Here is a 26,247-nt window from a genome sequence, read left to right as displayed (position 1 = left end):
CCCCTTTCTCCCTCCCCCCCATGCATGCTAATCTTAATACCCCCCTTCTTCTTCCCTCCCCCTTATCCCTCCCTGCCCACCCATCCTCCCCAGTTCCTTTCCCTTTGGTACCTGTTAGTCCATTTTTGGGTTCTGTAATTCCGCTGCTGTTTTGTTCCTTCAGTTTTTCCTTTGTTCCTATACTCCTCAGATGAGTGAAATCATTTGGTATTTCTCTTTCTCCACTTGGCTTATTTCACTGAGCATAATACTCTCCAGCTCCATCCATGTTGCTGCAAATGGTTGGATTTTTCCACTTCTTATGGCTGAGTAGTATTCCATTGTGTATATGTACCACATTTTCTTTATCCATTCATCTACCGATGGACATTTAGGTTGCTTCCAATTCTTGGCTATTGTAAATAGTGCTGCGATAAACATAGGGGTGCATCTGTCTTTCTCAAACTTGATTGCTGCGTTCTTAGGGTAAATTCCTAGGAGTGGAATTCCTGGGTCAAATGGTAGGTCTGTTTTGAGCATTTTGATGAACCTCCATACTGCTTTCCACAATGGTTGAACTAATTTACATTCCCACCAGCAGTGTAGGAGGGTTCCCCTTTCTCCACAGCCTCGCCAACATTTGTTGTTGTTTGTCTTTTGGATGGCAGCCATCCTTACTGGTGTGAGGTGATACCTCATTGTAGTTTTAATTTGCATTTCTCTGATAATTAGCGATGTGGAGCATCTTTTCATGTGTCTGTTGGCCATCTGTATTTCTTTTTTAGAGAACTGTCTGTTCAGTTCCTCTGCCCATTTTTTAATTGGGTTATTTGTTTTTTGTTTGTTGAGGCGTGTGAGCTCTTTATATATTCTGGATGGATAGTTTTTGACAAAAGATTCAACATAGTCAAAGACTAAGGAAAACGGAAAAGAATGCTTTGCAAAAGATGTCCCAAAAGAAGGATCTGGCCATTGGGTATCAGGATCAAGGAAAAAGAAGCATCCATCTTCAAATTTTATTTAATGGTCATTTTTATTTTATTAAATTAACATCTTTTAAATAATTATCTTAAAAAGAGGATTTTACTCTAGTTGAATATCACAGCCCAACAAAATCAAGTTTCAGATCAAAACTGTTCATGCATAAGTATAAATAATTCTTCCTCGTAAATAGCCAGGAGGCAGGCTTACAATAAATAGCCTTCTCTAATTGATTAGTAAATTTGTTTTCCAGAAGCAATGCGGTTTGCCCGGGATCACTGGAAAGATGAATGAAAAATAAGAAGTAGAGTATACAGTTTGATTTGTTCTGCTATGTCATCAGCTTTTGTATATGACATCACCCAATAATCACTCTGTTATTAGGTCTGACAGGAAATCCAACCCACAGCTGAAAATTTGCAGTTCTGCCTCTAAGATTCCAATGTTGCATGAAAACAGTGGCTCAGATAGTACTAGCTTTGCCCAGGAACAACTCTTGTGATGGACACAGCAAACACATGACCTCAGTGAGCAGCACCTAAAGGTCATCTATTAGGTCTGACCATCTGGGTGGTGAGTGGTTCTCTTTTCCCTGTGGCTGGTGCCAAAGGCCTCTGGGATGAAATCCTTGGCAGAGTCTGAGATGCTCTAATGGGAGGTCTGTCATGAAAGAGATGGTGGCCCTTAGGAGGCAAGGTAACCGTACAGAACCACATGAGGGAGAAGCAGGGCAGATGGCTAGGGGACAGGTCTCTGTGCAAAGGTTCCTCGTAAGAGGTTCTGGGCTGCTCCACCCTGTGACTTTAGCCCAGGATTTACTCACTGCTACCAGCTACTGTCCACTGGGGAGGAATGGGAGAGGCGCTCCTCTTCCTTTCTCCAAATGTTCCTGGGAGTAACCTGAGGCTAATAGAGGGGACGCAGAATTCCCGGCCAACTCTCAGTTTGGGTTTTTGCCCAATGTCTTCCTTCTACCTTTAGACCTGAGAATGGTCATTCTTGAGCTACTTGAATGTTGACTTGTCTTTTTTTTTTTTTTTTAGATAATTATTGTTTATTGAAGGGTAGTTGACACACAGTATTACATTAGTTTCAGGTGTACAACACAGTGATTGAACATTTATATACATGATAATTCTAGGTACCAGCTATCACCATACCAAGTTGTTACAATATTTTGACTATATTCCTTATGCTATACATTACATCCCAGTTACTTATTTTTTTTACAATTGGAAGCGTGTGTGTGTATATATATATATATATATATATATATATATATATATATATATATATATATTTTTTTTTTTTTTGTGAGGGCATCTCTCATATTTATTGATCAAATGGTTGTTAACAACAATAAAATTCTGTATAGGGGGGTCAATGCTCAATGCACAATCCTTAATCCACCCCAAGCCTAATTTTCGTCAGTCTCCAATCTTCTGAAGCATAACAAACAAGTTCTTACGTGGAGAACAAATTCTTACATAGTGAATAAGTTACATGGTGAACAGTACAAGGGCAGTTATCACAGAAGCTTTCGGTTTTGCTCATGCATTATGAACTTATAAACAGTCAGTTCAAATATGAATATTCATTTGATTTTTATACTTGATTTATATGTGGATACCACATTTCTCTCTTTATTATTATTATTTTTAATAAAATGCTGAAGTGGTAGGTAGATACAAGATAAAGGTAGAAAACATAGTTTAGTGTTGTAAGAGAGCAAATGTAGATGATCAGGTGTGTGCCTGTAGACTATGTGTTAATCCAAGCTAGACAAGGGCAATAAAACATCCACGTATGCAGAAGATTTCTCTCAGAACAGAGGGGGGAGGTTCTAAGCCTCACCTCTGTTGATCCCCAATTTCTCACCTGATGGCCCCCCTGCAACTGTGCCTGTCTTAGGTTGTTCCTCCCTTGAGGAATCTTACCCAATTGACTTGTCTTCTTAAGGAAGTCTTATTTCTGTACTTTGGAGATAAAACCCAGAGAGGAGGAAAGAAGGTACAAAAAATGAACCTAAAAAACAAAAGAGAAAGAGAGAAAAAAGGAAAATCTAAATTGTAAGATTCAATTGTTCAAAAGTATTCAGAGGAAATGCAAAGATAAAGAATTTCATTTGGGCCTTAAATGGATGGATGAAAAAACTTGGAAGGTCACAAGAAAGCAGACTACTTCACAAATAACTGGGAAAACACTGTAAAAAAAAAAAGTAAACATGGTTCCCATCTCCTCAAAGGAGAGCTGCTGAAAAGACGCAAATGGCCGCTCCTTCTCAACTGGACTTAAGACATTACACTTCCCAGTAATTTTGGCAATTACTCTGAAATATTCAATTAGCTCACTCTCTCCAGTTTAATTTTCAATACAATTTAACAGATACTTGACCTTTAGCCACACTTTACCATTGCACCCTTGTTCTCCAAAGCTCATGAGCATATATGCTTAATTTCATTTTTCCCTGCTGCAGGACAAGTCAATTCACCAATTTTGCTAATCAGATTGGGTGCAGATCAAGCAGATCTTATTTAAAGTATTTCCCAGACCTTTGTAAAAGGAAGACAAAAGTACAAACAAAAAAACAAATGGGGGGAAATTGATTAGCAGGAAACAAAATATTCCCATGTGACATTTTTCTCCTTTGTGTTTTAAACCAACTATTTCATGGAAAAGTCTAGTGCGTGTGCTGTGGGCACTGTGAAGTCTTTCAGTAGGTTTGGTCATTATAAATACTCATTCAATAAGCTTCTAGATACAGCCTCATTTACTTAATTCCAGAAGATGGGGTTGGCTGCTAGGAGATCCAAAACCTCAGGGTGCCAAAGTCACATCCAAATTGAATCCCAGTCCCACGTCTTGTCACCTCCTATTTCAAATAGCTAAGAACCAAGAAGGCATGTGTTCATTTTCTTTATATCTAAGGGAGGAGATGCACTTGGGAATGGGGGAGTAACCTGCAGAAGGGAGGAGAGCTGGACACATCCAGTGACACCCCGGTCCAAGCAACTAATTTAGAGACAGACTGCACACTGCCACCCTCAGCCCCCAAATTGCTTTTCAAAAATATACTCTGTAAGTCTCAAAAGAGTAAATGCAGCCTTGAGTTTCAGGGTTTAAATGAATGAAAGATGAAAAGAAAAGAGCTCTGGAGAGGAGGCAACAACCTGTGGCACGCAGAAACGAACCACAGACTGTTCTAAGCACAGTGCTCCACTTCTTAACGTAGACAACAAACTGTTCTAGCCTGTGATCAGACTCAACCCCCGAGCTCCCAAGAGGACCATGCTGGCCTGGCCCTGAGTGGCAAAGATTATCTGGGAGGGTGTTTAGGGAAAGAGCAGGAAGTTCTCTCTCCAGCCTGGAGGAAATGCAACTCTGGCACATAAGGGTTAAACAAAAAAGAGTGTGCATGTTGGCTGCAGCTGGAAGCCATTAACAACCCGGAGACCATCTCAGTAACCCAGTTAGAGGGTGGGTGGCCTGGCAGGGATCCTGAGTCCTTGCATGTAACCACAGACTCGGCACGGGTGGGGCTTTGTTTCTACCTCCCACCCAATGTAGAAATCCCCTCTTCCCTGGTCACTTTCTGCTTATGTACTCCCGGCTCATTCACTGCTTCATGAGGCAGCTCATTACTTCAAAAGTGAACTTCAGTTACTGGAAACCGCTTAGCAAAATTTGCCTCTATAAAAAGTCTCCCCTTTTGTCCTAGTTCTCTCTTCTCTGGTGTCAAATCACACAACAGTCTTACCAAGACAACTATCACTTGCCTCCAAATTCTCACCTTTTTACGGCCAAACAACCTCTTTCTGCCAGCCTGCCCTCCTGTCTGGTGTTCTCCCAACACCTCGTGAGCCTGCGTACTCTCTGAACTGTGTGCATTGTTTCCAAGTGCCTTCGGAAGAGCAGGGCCCAGAATAGAATACATTCTCAGCTCCAGTGGCACCTGCAGAGTATCATCTAGGAGATGTTCACCTTCAGGAGTGTTGGGGGGAAATTGTTTTTGGGAAAGGTGTGGCCGCACTCCCTCTTAGGTACCGCCACTAGAACATCTACTCCACCTCATCCCCAGGCAAGCTTCCAGCTCCAGAACACTCGCCTACTGGACAGTGCTAGCCTGGCAATGGCAGGAACAAAGCCAGAAAAGAGGGAGGAAGGAATGAATGAGCCTCCCCTGGATGCTCAGCAGGGAAGTTCCTAGCTTTCCACCAAGGGTGAAGGCTGATGAGAAGAGATCACTGCCACCTTGGCCCTGAGTCTAGGAGCCATCATCTAGGCCTAAGACAAAAGATGACATTTGTTATCTATCTCCCCTGTCCAAAACCCTTCCACTGCATCCCGCCTCCTGCACAGAACACAAGCCCTCAAGCCTGCCTCACCGGGCCTACCCTACCCATGCCCAGGCTCCAGCATCCCCTCCCTGCTTCAGGGGGCCAACCTTGTCCCGGCCTGCCCCGCTGCAAGGCTCACGCCCCCTCACAGGCCCTTCCCCCAACACCTTCTCTTCCTCCTGTGATGTTGTCTGAGAGTCTTGTCTTTTCCCGGGCTGGCTCCAGAGCACCTGAAGGGCCAGTGCCGACCGGCCATGGACTCACGATGACTTTTCTGGTCACTGGAGGTGGGTCTTTTCCCAGAGTTCTCTTCTTCAACGAATTGATTTTCTGAGGAAGCACAGGAATGAGCCTTTTATTTTTGTTCTTGACAGGTGAGATGCAATGGATGGTCATTGTTGTACTGTTGGTCTGAGGGATGTCCTCATTACATCTTTGCTTTGATTATATGGAGGGGATCCAGGGTCAGCCCAGGATCTGGCTTTTAGAGATTAAGTAAATGGATAGTTATGACCTAACAGAGTCACCGCATATATTATAAGCTGATACCACAAGGTGTAATTTTGACCTCATTTTGCATTCCCAGCTGTGCCTCAGATCAACTGTGATGTCAAAGCTGGAAAGATAATCAATCCTGAGTTCGTTGTGAAATGTCCAGCAGGATGTCAAGACCCCAGATACCATGTTTATGGCACGGACGTCTATGCTTCCTACTCCAGCGTGTGTGGCGCTGCGGTTCACAGGTGGGTAACTCTAAGCTACTTAATAACCAGCGACCAGGGTGTGAGCAGGGAGCCACCAGTGCAGGGTTTCCTGATTTGGCAAGCAACAATGTACACATTTAACTGAACATCCTGTATTTCATCTGACAACTTTATCCCATGGGCTTATGCAGAAGCCGAGCGTGGTCCTGGGTCGCCTCTTGCGGCACTCTGTGGAAAGGAGGGCTGACTTCTCTTTACCCCTTATGCGGAGGGGAGGAGGATTCTACTCCTTCATGTTCATGACAAGAAAAACAAGTTCTTGATGATGTAAAGTATTTTTTTTCTAACCTCTATGTGCTATGCAAGGAAATAACAGGTATGTGACTAAGGAAGGCCCAGAAGTTTGGAGGTGAAATGTCACAGCTGTGGTGATGGCCTGTAAACAAATGGAACAGAAAAAGTGAGGAGAAGGGTGACAGGTGGCTCTGCTTGGTCACCTGTGAGCTTGGGATCCAGAAAGGGGGACAGAAGCATGACATACCTCAGACTAAGTCACTGTCTATATCAGGGGAGTGACCTTCACACAGTCCTTGTGCCTCTTGCTTAGGCTTGGAATCAAAACACAGGGAAATGTGTGTTTACTTAGTATCTTTGATAATAAAGCTAAGGTGTGTGTACCAAGCACCTCCCCTATGTTACCTAAGTGAATCCTCGCCATTCCCTTAAGCAGTATTCACCACTATTATTCACATCTCAAACATGAAGCCCCCAGATACCACTTTCTGGTATAACTAGCTTTTCCAAAGCCACACTGTATCAGAGTGGGGACTCAGACCTAAGTCCAGCACCCACACTCCAAACCACCTCCCAGCACTGCTTTGAGACGTGCTCCTGGGTCACTGCTCAGCTACGAGATACTAGAGGAAGTTTCTGAGTTATTCAGGCTTCTGGCATCTTTTTCCTTTTTTTTATCTATATGTGGGTCAGTTGATTGATCACTGGTGTTTCCCTGAGAGAGAAGATACAAAATTCATTCCCTCTTAAGGTGTCTAGTTAGTAGCTTCTCTGAAATTTGGGGAACAGTAAGAAAAAAGCTGTGTGTCCAACAAGATTTAAGAATTACTAGCAGATTTTGTTGGCTATACTCCTTTCCTCCCCCCCTCCACCCACAGAGGGATGCCAAGCTAACTGATTTTTCAAAGGGGGCAGAATTATGAAGGCTATTTAAGGATAAGTAATGGAATATTAAAGAAAAATGACCCCAAATGCTGGTTCTTAACTCCAGGCTATGGAAAAAAATATTTTGCTTGTCTCTAAAGTCAATTTCATGCAAAGAGGGAAAAGGTATACAAATCTATGTACGTGGCTGTGTGCATAGGCTTGCACACACATGTATGCCTCCACACGTGCTTGTCCACTCGTGCATGCTCACATACATCCTTACACACACATGTGCATGCCCGTAGACCACCACCACCGGCACCCTCCAGTCTGTGTCTGTGGAGTCACTGACATCTGCTGCAGAGGCTAGACCTGTTTTCAGGTTGCCTGTATTTTTCCAGCTGTGACCTGATAGGGTTGACACTTGCTCCTTCTGGCATTTGCTGGCTGTCTCTTGCCTTCCTGTTTCCTATGCAGGACAGAGCTGCTCGAATTAATTTGACCTCACTAAAGACGTCACCGTGACAGTAATCCCTTACACCATGATTCTCTCCTAACATCATCTAAACCCAAAATGATGCTGTTAGCATCTCCACTGATTGGAAGAGGAACTGAGAAATAGGGGTTAATTAAATTGCTTGTTAGCTGCACATCTAAGATTAGAACTTGTGTTTCCTGCCTTCTAGCCCAAAAACCAGGTGATACATGTGCATGAGAACAGGGGGGACCCAGCACCACTTAATGTACAGAGTGCAGATGTGAGGGGGATGTGAACTTCGGAGCAGTAAGAGCTGAGAAAGGCCTAACGATGGATAGGTATACCTGTGAGTAGGAAATAAGGACATTGACAAGGACCAGGACTAGGACCCAGTGTTTGGGCTGGAGCGTAGGAGCTGACTGGGAAGAACACAGATGAGGGGAGAGGGACACAGGAGAAGAACTTGAATGTTTCCAAAACACAGTTTGCTCTTGAGCAACCAAGAGCCATTGTAGCTCCTGGACCAGTGCCTGATGCGGCAGGGACCTCTACTTGGAAGGAAATGTCACGGTCCGCGGGGAGGACAATAGAGGTCCTGAGGGGAAGGAGAGGGATTTTGGATACTGTTTCATTTTTCACAAACAGAACAAGTCCGTTTTCAGAAGGCAGGATTTTAAGACAGAGAGCATACATAGAAAGTACATGAGGGGCTTCCTGTCATTGTCCTGTCAGAGTTCCACCCCCACCCCCAGACCCCCACCCCCCAGTAAGAACTGCAGAGAGCATACTTTGGTTTAGAAATTCATATTTAGCTTAGAGGGTTTAATGTTCATATAGCATATCGTGATCAGATATCCTGTTTTGAGTGAATCTCTTGATTCTTTCCAACCAAAGGGATAATGTACATATCTGAGGCATCATATTTTGGCTCAGTCTTGTCCAGAACTAACCTCTGTATGTAAAGTGGTACCAAGTACTGGGGAGAGGGCAGATTTCTCTGAGATGGGGCAATGAAGAGGCCATTTCCAAGCAGAGGATACTTCACACTGGTTTCTGACTGGTTACCACCCTGAGAATGGCAGCCATTCAAAACCCCATCTCATGGTTGGCAGTCCCTTTTCTCCCAGCCAAGAAGCTGACCCTTAGTTTATCTCAGTCCCTCTTCCCAGGGTCGGGGGTTGGGGGCAGGGAACCTCAAGGCCCTGTTCAGCATCATGCAGAGCATCTGAGGAATGCAAAGAAGTAGAATTAGTTTTGCTCTTTTGGAGAATACGTAGGAAGTTCCTGCCTCTGAGCGATGGTACAAATGATGTCACATTTGCCCAAGTTCTCAAAATTACCCTGGCTCTGAGCCCCCATCTGCTTCATGAGTGGAAGCACAGGCTCCTTCAGGCTCACCCCCTCCTCAGTTATCCCTACCCCACAGCTGTGGACTGCTGTCACCTCCTGTAGTTTACAGACCCCTGGCCTCCCCAGGGTGCCCCTCATCTAGAATGTCTGTGAATATTCACACCCTCAAATTAAGTCCCCCCACAAGATGAGGTACAACAGTTCTGCATCTGTACGGTTCCCACAGCCTGGGTTTTCAGTCTTGCCTAATCTTCACGAAGAACATGAGCAGCCCAGTCAGCTGGAGAACACCCTGGGCCCTCCCCGGGCCCTTCAGCACAGGCCCCACCTTCACTGTGAGCAGCAGTGCAATGAATCAGCGGGCAAAATCCTGAGAACTTAGGCATTGGCTTTCGCAAGCCAGTATAGCTGGTACCCGCACCCCACGGACAGGCTTCCCTCTGCAGGAGCATAAAACATTGCCTTTTTCATAAGAATATTTCCAGTCTAAGTGGGAGACAAAAATTAGCTCAAGAAATGTGTAGGAAATATCACAAGACCAAATAAAATCAGAGTCTCAGTTGTGAGAAAAGATTTTTGGGTGTTGTTAGGAAGGGGTGTAGTCCAGTCACGTCAGTCTCTGTGGGACTTCCCTGGCCGCCAAGAGATGTTGGGGTTCCTTTATCTTAATAAGTTGTCCTCAAACATCTACTTAAGTCTTCATTTGTACCATTCCTTCAAATAAAGAAATTTGGTACCTGCCCCCCAAAAAAGAACATTTTTTGGAGGGGAGGTATGGGGCACTGGGTGACACAAGGCAAGTCAGGCAGGAGTGGAACCAGGTTTTCCAGAGCTAAATGCAGCGTGAACAGAGACCCGTGAGTGGGATTCGTGCGGTCTCCAGGAGAGCCGAGACCAGCCCCACTACAGCAGGAAGAAACGAGGTCACGGACTCTCAGAGCTCCCCAGCGGAGACAGGGCAGGGCCGCCAAGAGGAGCTGGAGTCTTGTGCTGTTTTTGTACCCTGAGAGGCAACTCTGACCAGTGGGACAAGCCCAGGATTCCAGGTCAGGTAGAACTGGGTTTAAAGCCCTGCTTTGCAATATACTAGTTACAACGTCTGCAAAATACTAGTTACAGTTCACCCGGCTAAGCCTGTTTCTAGGAAATGGAAAAGCATTCCCTCCACACATCATAGGTTTGCTGGGAGGACCCGGGAAGAAACCATATATGGGAATGATTGTAAAGCAATTCAGTGCTGTACATGTTAGTTTTTACTATCACTTTCTTCCCTTCTGGGTCACTGGAAATTGAAATGTTGAAAGTTGTGACTCACCACGAAGGCAGGAGGGCAGGAAATGGCAACTGGAGGGAAGGAAAGGTGTTCATAAGACAAATCTAAGTACTTTTTTAGCTCCCCTGTGCCATAAAATTGCAGATACCCAGAGGAGCAATTTTAGGCTCTGGGGCAAGAAGAGAACAATGTGAAAGTGGTTTTCAGGAGCCAGAATGGAGCCCCTGCTTCACATCGAACCAAAAAGGTAGGTAAGTCAGGTGCTGTCAAATCAGGATCTAAAACCTTCAAAATCCTAGAAATTAAAGAGACAATGTCCAGTCTTTTGGGAACTCTTTCTAATGAATTTAATTTAGCTGCATGCCTTCCTTCCCTGGGCCAAAAGAAATGGAATAACTTGCTTTTAAAAATGTCATGTCACCTTTTGAAATAAGTGGAGTCATTCTGTGATGTCACAAAACCAAATTAGAAACTGTTAGAAAAGAAGTTTTATTTAAAAGAACTGGTGGGAATGAAACTTGAGACATGGTGGCAAAGAGAGATTCCCAGCAAACAGAACAATCAGACCCTGTGATGGGAGAGAGGCGGCCATTCAGCCTGGGAGGTCAGCTGCCAGGCGGCGGGATGGAGGCGCCCCTCCTGGAGGGTGGGTGGCAGGTCAAGGAGAACATTCTTTTTTTTTTTATTAAGGTATTATCGATATACACTCTTATGAAGGTTTCACATGAGAAAACAATGTGGTTATTACACTCACCCATATTATCATGTCCCCCCATGCCCCATTGTAGTCCCTGTCCATCAGCGTAGTAAGATGCCACAGAGTCACTATTTGTCTTCTCTGTGCTACACTGTCTTCCCTGTGATCCCCCCCGACACACCATGTGTGCCAATCATAATACCCCTCAATCCCCTCCTCCCTTCCTCCCCACCCACCCTCCCCCACCCCTCCCCTTTGGTAACCTCTAGTCCCTTCTTGGAGTCTGAGAGTCTGTTGCTGTTTTGTTCCTTCAGTTTTGCTTCGTTGTTATACTCCACAAATGAGGGAAATCATTTGATACTTCTCTTTTTCTGCCTGGCTTATTTCACTGAGCATAATATCCTCCAGCTCCATCCATGTTGTTGCAAATGCTAGGATTTGTTTCTTTCTCATGGCTGAATACTATTCCATTGTGTATATGTACCTTACATCTTCTTTATTCATTCATCTACTGATGTACACTTAGGTTGCTTCCATATCTTGGCTATTGTAAATAATGCTGCAATAAACATAAGGGAGCATATGTCTTTTTGAATCTGAGAAATTATATTCTTTGGGTAAATTTCTATGAGTGGGATTCCCAGGTCAAATGGTATTTCTATTTTTAGCTTTTTGAGGAACCTCCATATTGCTTTCCACAATGGTTGAACTAGCTTACATTCCCACCAGCAGTGTAGGAGGGATCCCCTTTCTCCACATCCTCGCCAACATTTGTTGTTCTTAGTCTTTTCGATATTGGCCATCCTAACTGGTGTGAGGTGATATCTCACTGTGGAAGGAAAACCTTCTCTTAATCTCACTGCTTTCATCTCTCTAAATGAAGAAGGAGCCTGGTTTGATAGTCTATTGATTGTATCAATAAATATTTTTGTTCTTTCTTCAAAAAAATTTTTGCTTTCTTCTTCATAGTGGCGTGCTTGATAATTCAGGAGGGAAAATACTCATTCGGAAAGTGGCTGGACAGTCTGGCTATAAAGGGAGTTATTCCAATGGCATCCAATCATTATCCCTACCACGGTGGAGAGAATCCTTTGTCGTCTCAGGTATGCACACACTTGGAGAAAGGCTGCCCTCCACGGGCACTTGGGTTAAGTGACCCCACAGTGGAAATGTGCTCTTTTTAACATGCTGTTGGTTTTAGTTTATGGTTCAACTTATTTCATAAAAATCTGAAGCATTAGTTCTTTAGATGATTAGAATCATGAAATAATGAATTATAATTACAGTGATAAATCACTACAAAGTCTGGAAATACTAAAAGGCTTCAATTGCTTATTTTAAACTCACTGCAGCTATCTGCAGGTCCAATCACACTTTTAATTAAGGGAATTGCATTTAATAATTTGGGTTTTTCAACCAACCCTTTAGTTAGGCCAAATGTGTCTCATATCTAGAACCTTATTCCCAGAGATTTCTGATAAATGAGTAGAGAAGGACAGAGGCTCTTAAAGAACTGTGCTACAGTTTCACCTGAGATTTGTTTTTATTTAGTTAATTACTTCCGTAGTCAGACCATTCTCACTATGTAGCTGCATAGGAATTTTTTTTTTTTTTTTGAGAGAGCATCTCTCATATTTATTGATCAAATGGTTGTTAACAACAATAAAATTCTGTATAGGAGAGTCAACGCTCAATGCACAATCATTAATCCATCTCAAGCCAGTTCTCGTCAGTCTCCAATCTTCTGAAGCATAACGAACAAGTTCTTACATGGTAAACAAATTCTTACATAGTGAATAAGTTCTTACATGGTGAACAGTACAAGGGCAGTCATCACAGAAACTTTCGGTTTTGATCACACATTATGAACTATAAACAATCAGGTCAAATATGAATATTTGTTTGATTTTTATACTTGATTTATATGTGGATCCCACATTTCTCCCTTTATTATTATTATTATTATTATTTTTAATAAAATGCTGAAGTGGTAGGTAGATGCAAGATAAAGGTAGAAAACATTGTTTAGTGTTGCAAGAGAGCAATTGTAGATGATCAGGTGTGTGCCTGTAGACTATGTGTTAATCCAAGCTAGACAAGGGCATTAAAACATCCACGGATGCAGAAGATTTCTCTCAAAACAGGGGGGGTGAGGTTCTGAGCTTCACCACTGTTGATCCCCGATTTCTCACCTGATGGCCCCCCTGCGACTGTGCCTGTCTTAGGTTGTTTCCTCCCTTGAGGAATCTTACCTGTCTCTGGCTAACCAGTCATCTTCCAGGGCCATACAGGGAGATGTAAAGTTGGTAAGTGAGAGAGAAGCCATATTGTTTGCAAAGGTTAGCTTTTTACTTCTTTGCAGATTTATGCCCTGTGGCTTCTATGCCCAGCATTTGTCTTGAGGTATCTTTACCACTTGGAGGAATTATGATACTCGGTAAATTTGATATGAGGCACGAATTCTATTTAAGGGTTATAATTAGGAAGGAAGAAGAAAAGCTATAGAAGTAGCAGATGGAAGAAAACATGGGAGGATTGATTATTTCTTTGACATATCTTCTTGTAGAGTAACTTAAGCATGTATAGGTTTTAAACTACTAACTAAATTGCTCACACACATTAACATAATAGGAATACAGTTACATAACCAAAGCAGATCTATAATTACCAGCCATCTCCAGTGAAGCCAAGAAAACCAGTTAGGCACCCTAGGCATTGGTGAAAATTTGCATAGGATTTTTGTAGATAATCATTTTGACTCTTTTTTCCCCTATTCCAAAGAGGTAACTTTGGTGAGCTAATAACTAGTAGGATTTCACAATGAAAACGTCATCAAGTATCTTTGTATTATCATGACCCGCCCTCTCCCTTCTTTCTATTTCTGTGAATTTACCCATCCTAACCTTTCATTCTGAAAATTTTTTAATTTACAGAAAATTGTAAAGAATAGTGTGATGAATACCCATATTCCCTTCACCTAGATACACCAGCTGGTAATATTTTGCTACATTTGCTGTATCTGTCTACCTCCCTACCATCTATCTATATTTTGTTCTGAACCGTGTGAAAATAAGTTACAGGCATCAGGACACTTGATCCCTCAGTACTCCAGCATACATCTCCTAAGAACAAGGTGTTTTCTCAATACCACACCTAAAAAATTAACATTGATACAATAACATTATCTAATAAATTATTCTTATTCAATTATATCCAATTACCCTAAAATATTCTTCATAGTAATTTCTCCTTCTTTTTCTTCTTCTTCTCTGTTTTTTTAATCCATAGTCCAATCAAATATCATCCATTGCATTTAGTTGTCACATCTATTTAGTATCATTTAGCCTACAACTATCTACCACTACATTACCTTTTCTGGTCATGAATGACAATGACATTTTGAAATCCCAGCTAGTTGTCTAGTACTACATCCCACAATCTGGGCCACAAACATGTCCAACCATTTCCTCACAGATAGATTCAGGCTAAGCATTTTGGTAAGGATACTAAAGAGGTACTATCATAGCATATCCATTGTGTATATCACAATGGCCCTATCAGGAGGCATGTAATCTCACTCTATCCAATTGTTGAGTGATTCTAAACTGGATTTCTTGGATATCTTACAATATCTCTCTATGGTAAAGATACCTTGTAATTAATACACAAACTGTAGAGTGACAATTTTAAACCGTGTGAATAACTTGTTTCCCTAAAAATTTCACTCAGTGGTTTTAACATGCATTGATGGTCTTTGTACAGCAAGAATTACTTTAGAAATTGCCAAATTATGATTGTTCTAATTCTGTCATTTCTCCCACATTTGCTGGCTAGTATTTTTATAAAAAGAAAGGCTTTCTTCCCCCCTTCTCCACACCTATTTTTTTCAAGCACCACTATAGACTCATGGATTGTTTTTAAAAATACAATATGATCCATTATCATCATTTACTCTTTTAGGTACTCACATTTTCCAAGTTTGGCCAGTGGGAGCCCTTCAAACTCCTGACATGTCCTCATTAGTGTTTGAGCACAACACCATGTTCTTTCCTTACCTATATTTACTCTACTCTGGGCTTTGAATCTCCCATTTTCTCCAAAGACGCTTCACATGATCTAAAACTAGATTCTTGCAAACCTTCCTGGCATCCCAACAAGATTAGGAGTGATGCAACTCTCAAGAAGGAACCACATATTGAAGACCAACTGAAGCAAAAAAGAGGAAAATGTCTCATAATATAATAGGTCTTCCAGTCTGGATAGTTTTCTGGTACAGTTTGGCATCCTATGCCCCAATCCCTACTATCCTCCATTGATTGGAGTTTTAACAGAACTACAACCAGACTTTTTAGGATTAATCTCAACTTGATCAATAGCCTATGGCCTGTGGAATTCTGCACACCTAGGGTTCAAATTAAACTGGTTTCTATGTCAGATAGTGGAAAGTCATCAACCACAGTACTGTGAGGTCTGCCTAGGTAAAAGAATTCAGAATAGGGGCCATATGAAAATGTTAATATCTAGAATATAAATTTGTCAAGCATAGAGAGAAATATAATCTCCACACAGGTGTTTACAAAGCAGCTCCTGGCTAAATAATAGTGTTGCAATCTTAAATGCTTAGCCTGCAATTCAAGAATCCCAACAGAGGTTTAAAAGAAAATTAATTCCATGAGAGAGTAGAGATGTTTTGGGTTTTTAAATGAAAATCAATCTGCTGAGATGATTCCCTATAAATCTCAACTCCCATGTCCCTTCAGTCCACCTAGTGACATTTACCCAAAACACTTTTTGCCAATGATAATAAACATTTGTGCTCTGCGGTGGCTAGGAGTCTCTCTTGAATGCATGAGTTAGGGGAGCACACTGCAGCATAAGGGTAATAACTGACTAGTGGCCAAGGCACACTCCCCTTTATGCAGAGGCTCACAGCCAGCAGTTAGCTGGATCACATCAGGATCCTCCTCTGAAGGTTCAGATGCATCCATGACCTTTCTCTAGGCTTTTATTTCTAATTTTCACATGCTGCCTATGCTCCTTTAATTAATTCACTTTGGCAGGCTGGCAGGGCGGCGGGGAAGGGGAGATGTGCATTTTGGGTCAGCGTGATCTTTGGACAGTCCAGAGATGGGAAAGGTCAGAGAGGAGCCTCCTAATCCCACCCATTTATTCTTTGATCCACATTTCAGAAAACTGAGCTCATGCTCCTTTTCCTTATGAATAGAAACAGAAAGAACCTTAGGATTTTAGATGCGAGAATAATAGCTAATAGAGGGAGTCAGTGTTTCTGTTGATAAAGTGAGACCCACAGCCAAAGGTCCCTCCTTGGGTTGAAGTAACCTCAGTCATTGTCTATTTGGAGAGGCCCAGACAAGGGTGGGGGACCTGGAAATGCCAAGATCTGCTCCCAGGTGACTTTAGTGAGATGAAGTAATTCAAGTAAGCCCAAACATTTTGCCTCATCCCCACCTTGAGTGACATTTATAGGCAATACCAGAATGAATGTTTTGCATCTTTATGGTGATATCTAGTTCTAAAACATTTTAATGTTTTTCCATTAGATCCCTATAACTTTGTGTAGTAAATTGGCCCAAATCATAGTCCATGTTTTCTAACTGAGAAAAATGAGTCTCAGAGATTGAAGCAGTCAATCACTGGCAAAACAGAAACAGAAAGCTAGGTCCTCTTACTCCCCAATCCCAGGGCCTTCCTGAGACCCTGCTGCTCTGCCTGTTTTATGACTAGAGTCCCTTGTGCCAATAGCACCTTTGGCAAAATCTTGCTCTAGGTTCTGTTCTACCCTTAGGCTGTCCTTTGGACACTGCTTGCTGTCTCCTCCTTAAGCTCATCCTATAAAAATATTCCTTCAAGTTGAGAGTTAAAATGCTTTCATTATCAAGTGTAAATATTAGATAATACGTGAGACCCTTCCCAAGGGTATTTGAATTTTAACAGAGAGCTAAGGATATTACCTTACTTAATAAATATTTATTGAGCATCTACTATATGCCAGACACTGCTCTAAGTACTGGGGACTCAACAGTTACCAAGTGAGACAAACTACCTGCCTTTTAGGGGCTTCTACATTCCAGCGACTCTCTCTAATTTCATTGTGAAACAAAGCTCCTACAGTGGAATTTCAAGCATCAACTACTGGCAGAGGAAGGCTTTACAGGCAGTAGCCTTTCATGTGATTTTCAGTCATAACAGGCTTGGTACTTGCTTACCCAGCCCCAATCACCTGATTATTTTTCTTTTTTATGCCTACATGGTATCCCTGTAACATATTAACATTCCTTCTCCTAGGCTGGCATCTAACCTTTTTCCCTGGGTGGGCAACAAATGGTTATTTTCCAGGCTGATCTATATTTACCTACTTTCAGGTTTCTCTAGTGCCATGGAATTCAAATGGATCCCACAGGGTCCGTGAAAGTGAGAGGCAGCCATTTATGCAGGGCCAGCCTGTGACCAGAGCCCTCCAGCATCCAGAAGGAGAGCATGGGGGTGTTTTGAATTCATCTGCTGAATTAATTAAACATTCAAAGGCACATATATGAAAACCTCAGCTTACATGTCACATCTTCATGGGCAAAATAAGGGTTGCTAACATTAAATCCAAGTCAGAGATTTTATTGCTTCTTTTCTAATATTAATAAAACACAGGCTACATAGGAAAACAAAATGCCACTTGACTTTCTCATTGTAATCAACAATTCAGCTCGGGGGACTGATTTTATTGAACGTGAGAGATATACTGGAGGGAGGGAATTAACTTATCAGAACAGAACCATCTAAAACCTCTGGCTAAAGAAGTAAATCTTTTTTTCCTTCTTCTTTTTTTGCAGAAGGTAAACCCCAAAAGGGTGTAACCTACCCATCAGCTCTTACATATTCATCATCTAAAAGCCCGGCTGCCAAGGCAGGCAAGTGTTCATGTGTGATTTCATCGAAATCTTTTGGGTCCGTAAACATGCAATATTATGTTTTAGGAGATAGTGTAGAAATTAACATCTTAACTGGTCACGCTTCACTGAGTCCAGCAATATTTTAACAAATGCCAGGAACATGGGCACAGAACTCAGTGGGATCAGATGGCTGGGGCTGAAGAGTGAGGTTTTATTTTTTAGTTTTGGTTTTTGCATTTCCAAGATTATCTCTGTGTTTCTATCATTTTAACTCAGAATGACTGTTGCCTTGAATATTATTGTTCTGTTGCATTAGAAGATGACACAACATTCTGTCTGGAAACGTTTCCTGGCAGCTGGAAGGGGAAAGGCTGTCTCTACTTAGGGTGAACTGAAGGGAAGCAAAGAGGACGGTGTGGTTTATGTGATAACAGCCAGCAGCTAATCTGAATCACCCAGGCCAAAGATACACCGAGTTGTGCCACCTCAGCTGTGTGGGGACCACAAAGGGAGTGCAGGTAGCTCTCAGACCAGGAAAATGCCTTTTTCTAAAAGGCTTCTGTATTAAAGCCAGAACTGTGCTGTGCAGGCTTGTCTTCAGGGTACTTTGATTTCCTACACAAAAAGAAGCTGTGAGCTTGAGGGGCTTACCTGATTTTGCTCACGTACTTAAGTTGAACCTGGTTTAAAAATAGCAATAAAAGCTAGCATTTTTTGAGCATTTGCTGTGTGCCAGGCTCTGTTCCATGAGCTTTACCTGATTATTGAACTTAATCACCCTAACAATACTGTGGGTATGTACTATCCTTAGCCCTCATTTATAGTTTAAGGAAAATGCAACACAGAGAAGTTTAGTAACTTGCTCTTTGCCACACAGCTATTAAATAGCAGAGCTGAGAATCAAACCCAGACAGTCTGGCTTCAGAAACTCCTCTCTACACCATTATCTTGCATTTTCTCATGCTAATAGCAGTGCATATGAAGAGTCCTGGTTTGAGGACCTTGCTTTACAAATACAGACTGTTTCTCATTTTTTCCCGCAGCTACTGCTCCAACTATATTTTTACTGACTTTCTTAATTATTCCAGCAATCTAGACCTATTTTGTGTTTTTTTTATTGCAAAGATACAAATGCTCCCCACCCCACACCCTCAGGCTGGCAACAGATGGCGGTGCCTCGTGGACTGTTCCTGAGATATCGCCTATCGTCTAGCCATGTGGGAGCAAGGGGGGAGGGATAGGGGCAGACATCTCCCTAAGGGACTGGCCGCGTGGGGGAGGGAGGGTGTCCTGGCTTCTCAGTTGTCTCCTCTAGGCTGGCAGTTGGTGGTGACCTGAGTAGGTGACCCAGGGAGGGAGAGTACCTCTGGGCTCCCAGGAGACTCCCCCAGATTGTCTCTGCCAGCCCCACTCCTGCAGGGCGCCTGGTGGGCCTGGGGGCACCATGGGTCAGGGGAGCGAGAGGCCAGCTGCCCCCCTGCAGGCCCCTGCAGTCTCGAGGAGAGATTCTTGTGAGGCCCCTTCTTTTGGCTTGGGGAGGACAAAGCATGAAGGACGAGAAGGAATATCCTCTCATCCTACACACCGCTCTCCCGAAGGTGGCTACTCACCCCCTTCCTCTCATTTCCTTCTGTTGGGCAGCCTGGGCCAGGTGGGGTTGGGGATTGTGCAGGTTCTACAGGAACGGCCCCCATGGGCAGTTCAGGGCACCTCTGCCCTTTTAGAAGTGGGGGAGGGGGCCTGGGGCCTTCTGGCTCCAGCTTTGGGCCTTAGCCCGAATCTGGACAGCAGGAAGAGCCCCACACAACCTGTTGGGCCTGCAGCCATCAGTCACCGAGGGTTTTCTCTGCGCCACACCCTGTGCTCCACAAGGACGCTGAGGCAGAGAACCCACCTGTTTCCAGAGAAGGAAGCTGACTCTGCAGAGGTTTAGCACTTTGCCCAGTGGCACGGTTCCCACTGGCTCATACAGCACTCACACTCCGATTGCATCACCTCAGAGCAGGTAAGGCTGGAGGAGAGGGCAGGGGTGAGAAACTCCAGCCAGTGTAGAGTATAAAACCCACGTGGTTTCTAGGTCCTGCACAGCAGAGCTTATTTCTAAAGTGTCACTATGTACCCCCAGCACACGGCCTGGCTCACCGCTGCCACCTCCAGCAAGCACCTGTCCCGTAGGCCTGACTCACTGACATCCAGGAGGAGCATGGGTGAGCCAGGGCACCTTTCCCGCACTTTGTTGCTAATTGAAAATTAGCAAAGGCCGTAACTTACTCATTGCTGATGTCACTTGTCCTTTCTACCAAACCACCTCACCTTTCAATGACATTCTCACCAGGCCTTATGATCAGCCTCCTATTATAAGATCACCCACAGTTGTCAGAGTCTGAAAAATTAAGTTCATTCTTTCACTCACTCAATGACCACGTACTGAGTACCTTTTATGGGCCAGACCCTGAGCTAAACTCTAAGGATTGCAACCTCAAAGGAATGCTTGGGGTCTTACCCAGCTTCAGGAGAGAGGAACCTCCCCTTAAAGTTATAATCCCATCAAGGAGTAAGTTTTCACCGATTCAACAAAAAATTCCAGTGAGAACAATAAAAGGGTGACCCCCTTTGTTGCTACTCTCCTTTAAGTGATAAAAATCCCTGCAGAATTTGGTGGGGGAGCAGAAGGTGGAGCTGTGAGGGCCAGCAGTTGTTCGGGCCTAAGCAAGCCTCTACAAAAGGCTTCCTAATCTCCCCAAGAATGTGAGTGAACAGGTATATCAGGGTAGGATGACCCCCAAAGAGTAACACCCTTCTTCCTTGGAAAAGTATCTCACTCAGGAAATAGAAAGCATCTTGATTTGCCTTGTGCATCTCATGCTGAGGACAGACATTCCTGAGATTTAAATGCTGCTTCCCCAGGCCCTTAGCATCCATTAGGCAGACAGCTGTCATTTTGGCTAGAGCCTCAAGCTACTCTGAGCTAAGTAAAAACAAGTAAATGTTGGTTTGTAGAGTTTCCTCAAAAACTGGGAAGGCACAGGGCTGGCACTGCAGCAAGAGAAGGGGAGGTGACTCTTTATATTAAAGGCTGCTGAGCAACAGTGTCAGGAAAACCCCTGCAGCCCCTCAGTCTGCAATAAAATCAAGCCCAAGTTTATGGCAGTAAGTTCGCCTTCCCAGGAAGCTCCTGCCCTTATGACTGCACCCACCGAGGCCACCCCCTGCTGCCATCTGGCTTCCACCAGAACTCTAGAGCGCGCTCAGGCCACCCTCCCATGGGAACCAACTCAGGAACCTTGAGGCTACCCGTGACTTGCGTTCCACTTTGTTCCCCTTTTGAGGAAGAAAGTATGAACTTCTGAATCAAATAAATGTGGGTCCAAATCCTGGCTCTGCTACCTATTATCTGTGTGACATGAACCACATTACTGGGCTCTCAGAAAATATATTCCTTAACTTAAAAATGGTAATACTTGGATCAACTTCCAGGAGCGTGATTAATGTCAAATGTGAATGCTTATGTCCAAGAGGCCTGCATAGTGTCTGGGGCATAGTAGATGATCAATGAATATTAGATTTCCTGCCCTCATCTATAACCCTGAGGCAAGTAATGAGTTAGCAGTGGGAAGGGCCAAATTCTCCCCCATCACTCTACCTCCAGGCATTGTTGCCAACCAGGCTTCAGTGTCCTTCCATCACCTCACATCTGACACCTGCTGAAAGCACTGTTTTTCACTGTGGGAGGGGGAGGCATAACATGATGATAAATGTCAGCTCCTGCCGTTTGTCGAATGCCTACCATGAACCAAGTACTGTGCAGGCCACAACATTCCTGCCAAGAAGGTCTAACCATCCCCATGTCAGCAAAGGGAGCCAGGCTCAAAAGCCTTTAGCAGCCAGGCAGGCTCACAAGGGCTGGAGCCAGGAATCCAGCCTGGTTGGCTGTGGTTCTCAAATCAGATTTCCACCCCAGACCCAGTGAATCAAATCTCTGAGTGATTAGGGCCCTGGAACCTGCATTTTAACACCTCCACTGTAATCCTAATGAGGAGCCAGGTGCAAGGAGGCTCTGAGGATCTCCTGCTGCTGAGAAAGTGATTGTCTGGAGCTGTTCTTGACCTTGTCCAGAGTAATATGTCAACAGCCTATGGGAAGTTTTAAAGTTTTAATATGTTTCCCAGGAACATCTTTGGAAAGAGACAAACTTCCATGTATCTGAGATGGTATCTCACTAGTTTCATTTCAGATTGCTTAAAAGGAACCTGGTCCCATGAAGAATTCACTTTGGGTCACATTAGGCACTATGTGCAGTAAGGCATTGAGAGCACTTTGGATAGAGTTTTTTTCTGTTTCCTTAAAGACGATTCTATTCCATGAAGGAGAGGAGGCAGGAACAGCCTGAAAGACTGTGGAAAAACCAGTCTCTAGCAATCAACATTAGCAAAGGAAGATGAATTAAAAAACCCTCAGAATTAACCAAAGGTATAGGAAAAAGATAATTTAGATTTTCTATACCTAGTAAGTTTAAGGTAGCAAAAACATTCACTATTTGGTAGTAGAGGTTTTATTTTAATTTAATTGTGGTTCATTGAAATAATTTGCCAGTAAAATGCACTCTCACTTTATTTATATATTTCTCTCCAAATCAATAATTGTATTCCATTTCATAAAACACACAAGTGATTCTATTAAATGGTTTTTTTTTTTTCCTATATAAGTAGGTCGAACCTGGGTGTGCATCTCCCTAATGAGGCATTAATGCTTGATAGTATTAACCAGAGTAGAAGACTAAAGAGTACTTTAGAGAAATTAGAAACTTCCCTAGGACTTTTTAGGAAAGCTCAATTCCTTTGAAGTAATGGAAATGTCATAAATCCCCCAGGTTTGGCTTTGCCCAAGGATGGTGTGAAGACTGGCTGAACCTCCACGGCTGCTGCCAGCTTGCTAGCAATTTGTCTGGCACAGTCTATAGGCAGATTTAAAGGTGACCAACTGTTAGCAAGAAACAGGGTAAATGAGGAGCTGCTTCCTGCTCTGATGGGCTTATGCTTACAGGAGCAGACTGAAAGGCCCAGCTCCACCCCAAACCCAAGGCGCTGTTTGCTGACCTGCTGTCCCCAGTCAATGCTGTGATCCCCACACAAGGTGACAGTGGCAGGGTGGGGAAATGAGCAGCTGCCAGCGCTGGGCAGGGGTTCTGAACACCCCACCACAGGTTTCTCTGCATGGCTGGTCCAGGGATCTGATGCTGACTCTGTTTCCCCAGCAGGCTGTACTGGCACAGAGGAAGTTGGATGTTTCCTGCAAAGAGCACGGCCCCTTATTTCAGGCGCTATCCCCTGGCCTGCTGTCCCATGTACCAAAGGCACATCATCCCTGAGCAGAGTGAAGGCTAGAGGTGGAGTGCTGTGCAGGCTACAAAGCAACCCCTCTCCACCCCACCTCCCTAACAAAACATATTCTTTCCTAATCCCTGGAGCCTTGAACATTTCCTTAAATTGCAAAAAAAATTGCCAAAGGGTAGAGGGATGTGGGGGAGGCAGGCAAGGAGGCTTTGCTGATGTGAAGCTCCCTCCCAAGGGTGCTCAGCCCCACTGACACCTCGAGTTCAGCCCAGGCATACTGATTGCCAGCTGCTGGCCTCCAGAACTGTGAGAGAATCAATCGCTGTTGTTTTAAGCCACTGAATTCTTACTGGGCTCAGGTTGGTGGTAATTTGGCACAGCAGTCCTAGGAATGTAATCCAGAGGCACAGGCAAAGCCACAGTGTACCCCCCGTGGGGCCCAGGAGGCACTGTGACTGGTGCCTGTTGTTCCTTCCAGCACTGGGTAGCTATTCACTTTTGGGGCCAATTTATGTCTCCTTCTGGCACAGACCTGCAGTTCTCAATACCAGCCCCAATGCTCAGTGGGTAGCCACCTGCCCCCGTGCCCAAAGCCTTGAGAGAAACTGTCAGGGCACCCAGAGTGCTAACAAACTGAGACTCGTTTAAAACTGTGGCAGCATTCTAAATCATCCCACTTGGATGAAGAACACAGTTTAAAAGTGGAACCTAGATGATCCTTACCATCTTGCATTAGCCCATTTTGCAGATGAGGAAACTGGGGCCTAGAGGAGGTTGGTTGACTAGTCATGAACTAACCTAAATTAGAATATCTAGAACACATTCCCTAAAAGTAAGTCATAGTGAAAGCCCAGGGGTATCTCCCAGCCTCTGGCCAATGCACCCCATAACAGCAAAAATGTATGTTCATGAACCATTGCTTCTGGTGTCTGGCAAATTAATTTGGTAGTTAATCATGTTCTGCTTTGTCTATGTTGCTATAGTTTTGAACTATCATTTAAAAATTTATTGTTTTTTTAACTTTGGTTTGTTTATTGGCTTATTGCTCCATTCTTGTAGGGCAGGTGGAGTTCACTTTCCACAGCAGCTAGCATAGGTCTTTGCTCATTGCTAATATTCATTAAACATTTATCTTCTTTCTGTCCTGAAGGGCTTACTGGCTTTATGCAGACCCCAGTGTAATTCCATTTTCTTACAGGTGAGACCACAGAAACCTATCCGAGGCCATCAGTTCCAGGAACAACCGCACAGCCGGTCACCCCAATGCAGGTGCTGGGGCCCAGCCCAGTCAGAACCGCCCAGAGCTCCTTGCCAAAGCCGTCCCCATCTGCGGGCTCTCCCACCAGCAGCCTCAGGCCGCAGCCTGTGGGCCACCGAAGCTGGGAGCGGGGTCAGTAGACTGTGTGCTGCCATGTGCTAGAAAAGTGGGAGACTGGGTTTTTAGAGTGATGGCTCTGTCTGAATGCCTGTGAATAGTGTCACACCACCTTTTGAGCTGGGTGACGGGGGAGTGCCTGAGATTGGGCCTGGAGTACGTGGTCATGTCCTCCCAGATTCAAGGAGTAAACTTGAGCCCCATAATAATTCAGGGCCAAGCTAAGAGCTACGCAAACCAGGTAGAAGGGGCTTAAGGTAGATTTGAAAATAAGACTGCTGTTATCCTTTGGAAGGTCAGCTATTACATGAAACTCTCACTGCAAATTCCTCATTTCTCCACAGGCTCAGTTAAAGGGATAGTAGGTTCCTATGTAAACATTGCTGAGTTTTGTTTTGCTTCAAGTGACAACTTGTATATTCCTGGAAACCTTCAAATATTAGAAGCAAACAAACCCAGAAGAACCCCTTTAGGAAAAGTCAGATAAATAAAAATCTTTATTCCTTTTCTGATTTCTTTTTATCTTATCACTTGCATCCATTTCCTAAACTGTGTCTTAGATTTTACCAAAGCCCTGGTTATGGAATTAATCTCACCATCACATCAAATACAATGTTAAGGGCTCATTTGATAATCCAATTTCCAGTTTTGACACAGGCTTATACGTAAGCCATCCTGGGATAATCAGGGCCTATCTCATTTCTAAAGGTCTTCCGGCAGGGGTGTGGAAATCTGCTCAGCTGGAGTGCCGCTATTGTCACAGCCCCTTTTTCTAAATATTTCCCACCTGGTGTCACTTTTTCGTTCTAGGAAAAAGTGCCCAGAACTTGTTCCTTTCAGCCTCACCGCTGCATAGCACGGGCCTACCTCCCTTCTGTATCAGAGCCCAGCTCTCTAGTCATCTTCTTACTGAACAAATATGAATAAGCACTTTCAGTGTGCTAGACACATTTCCGAGCGCCTTACAAGTATTAGCCTATGAAGTCCTCAAAGTAACCCCATATTGCTGGGAAGCAGCAGAGCCGAGATCCAGACCCCGGCAGCCTGGCTCTCCCGTGACTCCCCTCATAGGAGTCTCTGCCCCACACGAACATCCCGGGCACTAACGAGGCATCACCGAAACGGAGGCCTGACCTGCCTTGACAAGAGTGGGGTGGCAAGATTAGAGGGTGTTAGACCCAGCTAGCTCCCACTGCGACTAATAATAATAACAGAACACCCGTGGTCCACGCCTTCCCTGGGCTGGGCATACGGCATATGCATTCTTTTATTTACTCTTCCCAACACTCTGCTGAATAGGGATTATATTATTCCGCCCAATGAATGACTCATAGAAGCAGCTGTGATAGAAAATGCCAAACTAAAAATACCATAAAAATAATTTCTGAAATACATTAGACCCCACCACCAGCATCTTATTCTTCTATGACTCAGGCTGATATGAGCACAGACACACAACATCTGGTGGCAAAAGAGAAATAGTGAGGAGGGACCCTGGTGTCAGGAATAGCCAGAAGTTTCCCTTTTTCTTCATTTCAGGCTCTTGACTTATAGAACCCTTGATTCTTTCCAAGATTTTTGAATAACTAAGTTGTTTGCTCCCAGTGTCTCCTTAGAGTCAATTTTTACATAACGCATATAAGTAAACACGTGGCATATTTATTTGCCTACGCT

At 43.8% G+C, this 26,247-nt stretch overlaps 1 protein-coding gene and 1 long non-coding RNA gene across 3 annotated transcripts in view; one reads left to right on the top strand and one right to left on the bottom strand.

Moving 5' to 3' along the window:
* The window catches only part of VIT (vitrin), a 103,046-nt gene that overhangs the window by 37,519 nt on the left and 39,280 nt on the right, over positions 1–26,247 (top strand). For both annotated transcript variants that reach the window (XM_073214372.1, XM_073214367.1), the window contains exons 4-7: positions 5,884–6,040; positions 11,930–12,063; positions 17,806–17,883; positions 24,397–24,588. In XM_073214372.1, coding sequence (XP_073070473.1) covers positions 5,884–6,040; positions 11,930–12,063; positions 17,806–17,883; positions 24,397–24,588 — 561 coding nt within the window. The remainder of the gene's footprint in view (positions 1–5,883; positions 6,041–11,929; positions 12,064–17,805; positions 17,884–24,396; positions 24,589–26,247) is intronic.
* LOC118970727 (uncharacterized) overlaps positions 1–26,247 on the bottom strand; it is a 143,897-nt gene that overhangs the window by 104,832 nt on the left and 12,818 nt on the right. The gene's annotated exons all lie outside the window — the stretch shown is intronic.

This window comes from Manis javanica, chromosome 1 (genome assembly GCF_040802235.1).
Source record: "Manis javanica isolate MJ-LG chromosome 1, MJ_LKY, whole genome shotgun sequence".
Classification (NCBI taxonomy): Eukaryota; Metazoa; Chordata; class Mammalia; order Pholidota; family Manidae; genus Manis; species Manis javanica.
Note: the sequence above shows the minus strand (reverse complement) of the source record. Positions and strands in the feature narration are given on the sequence as shown.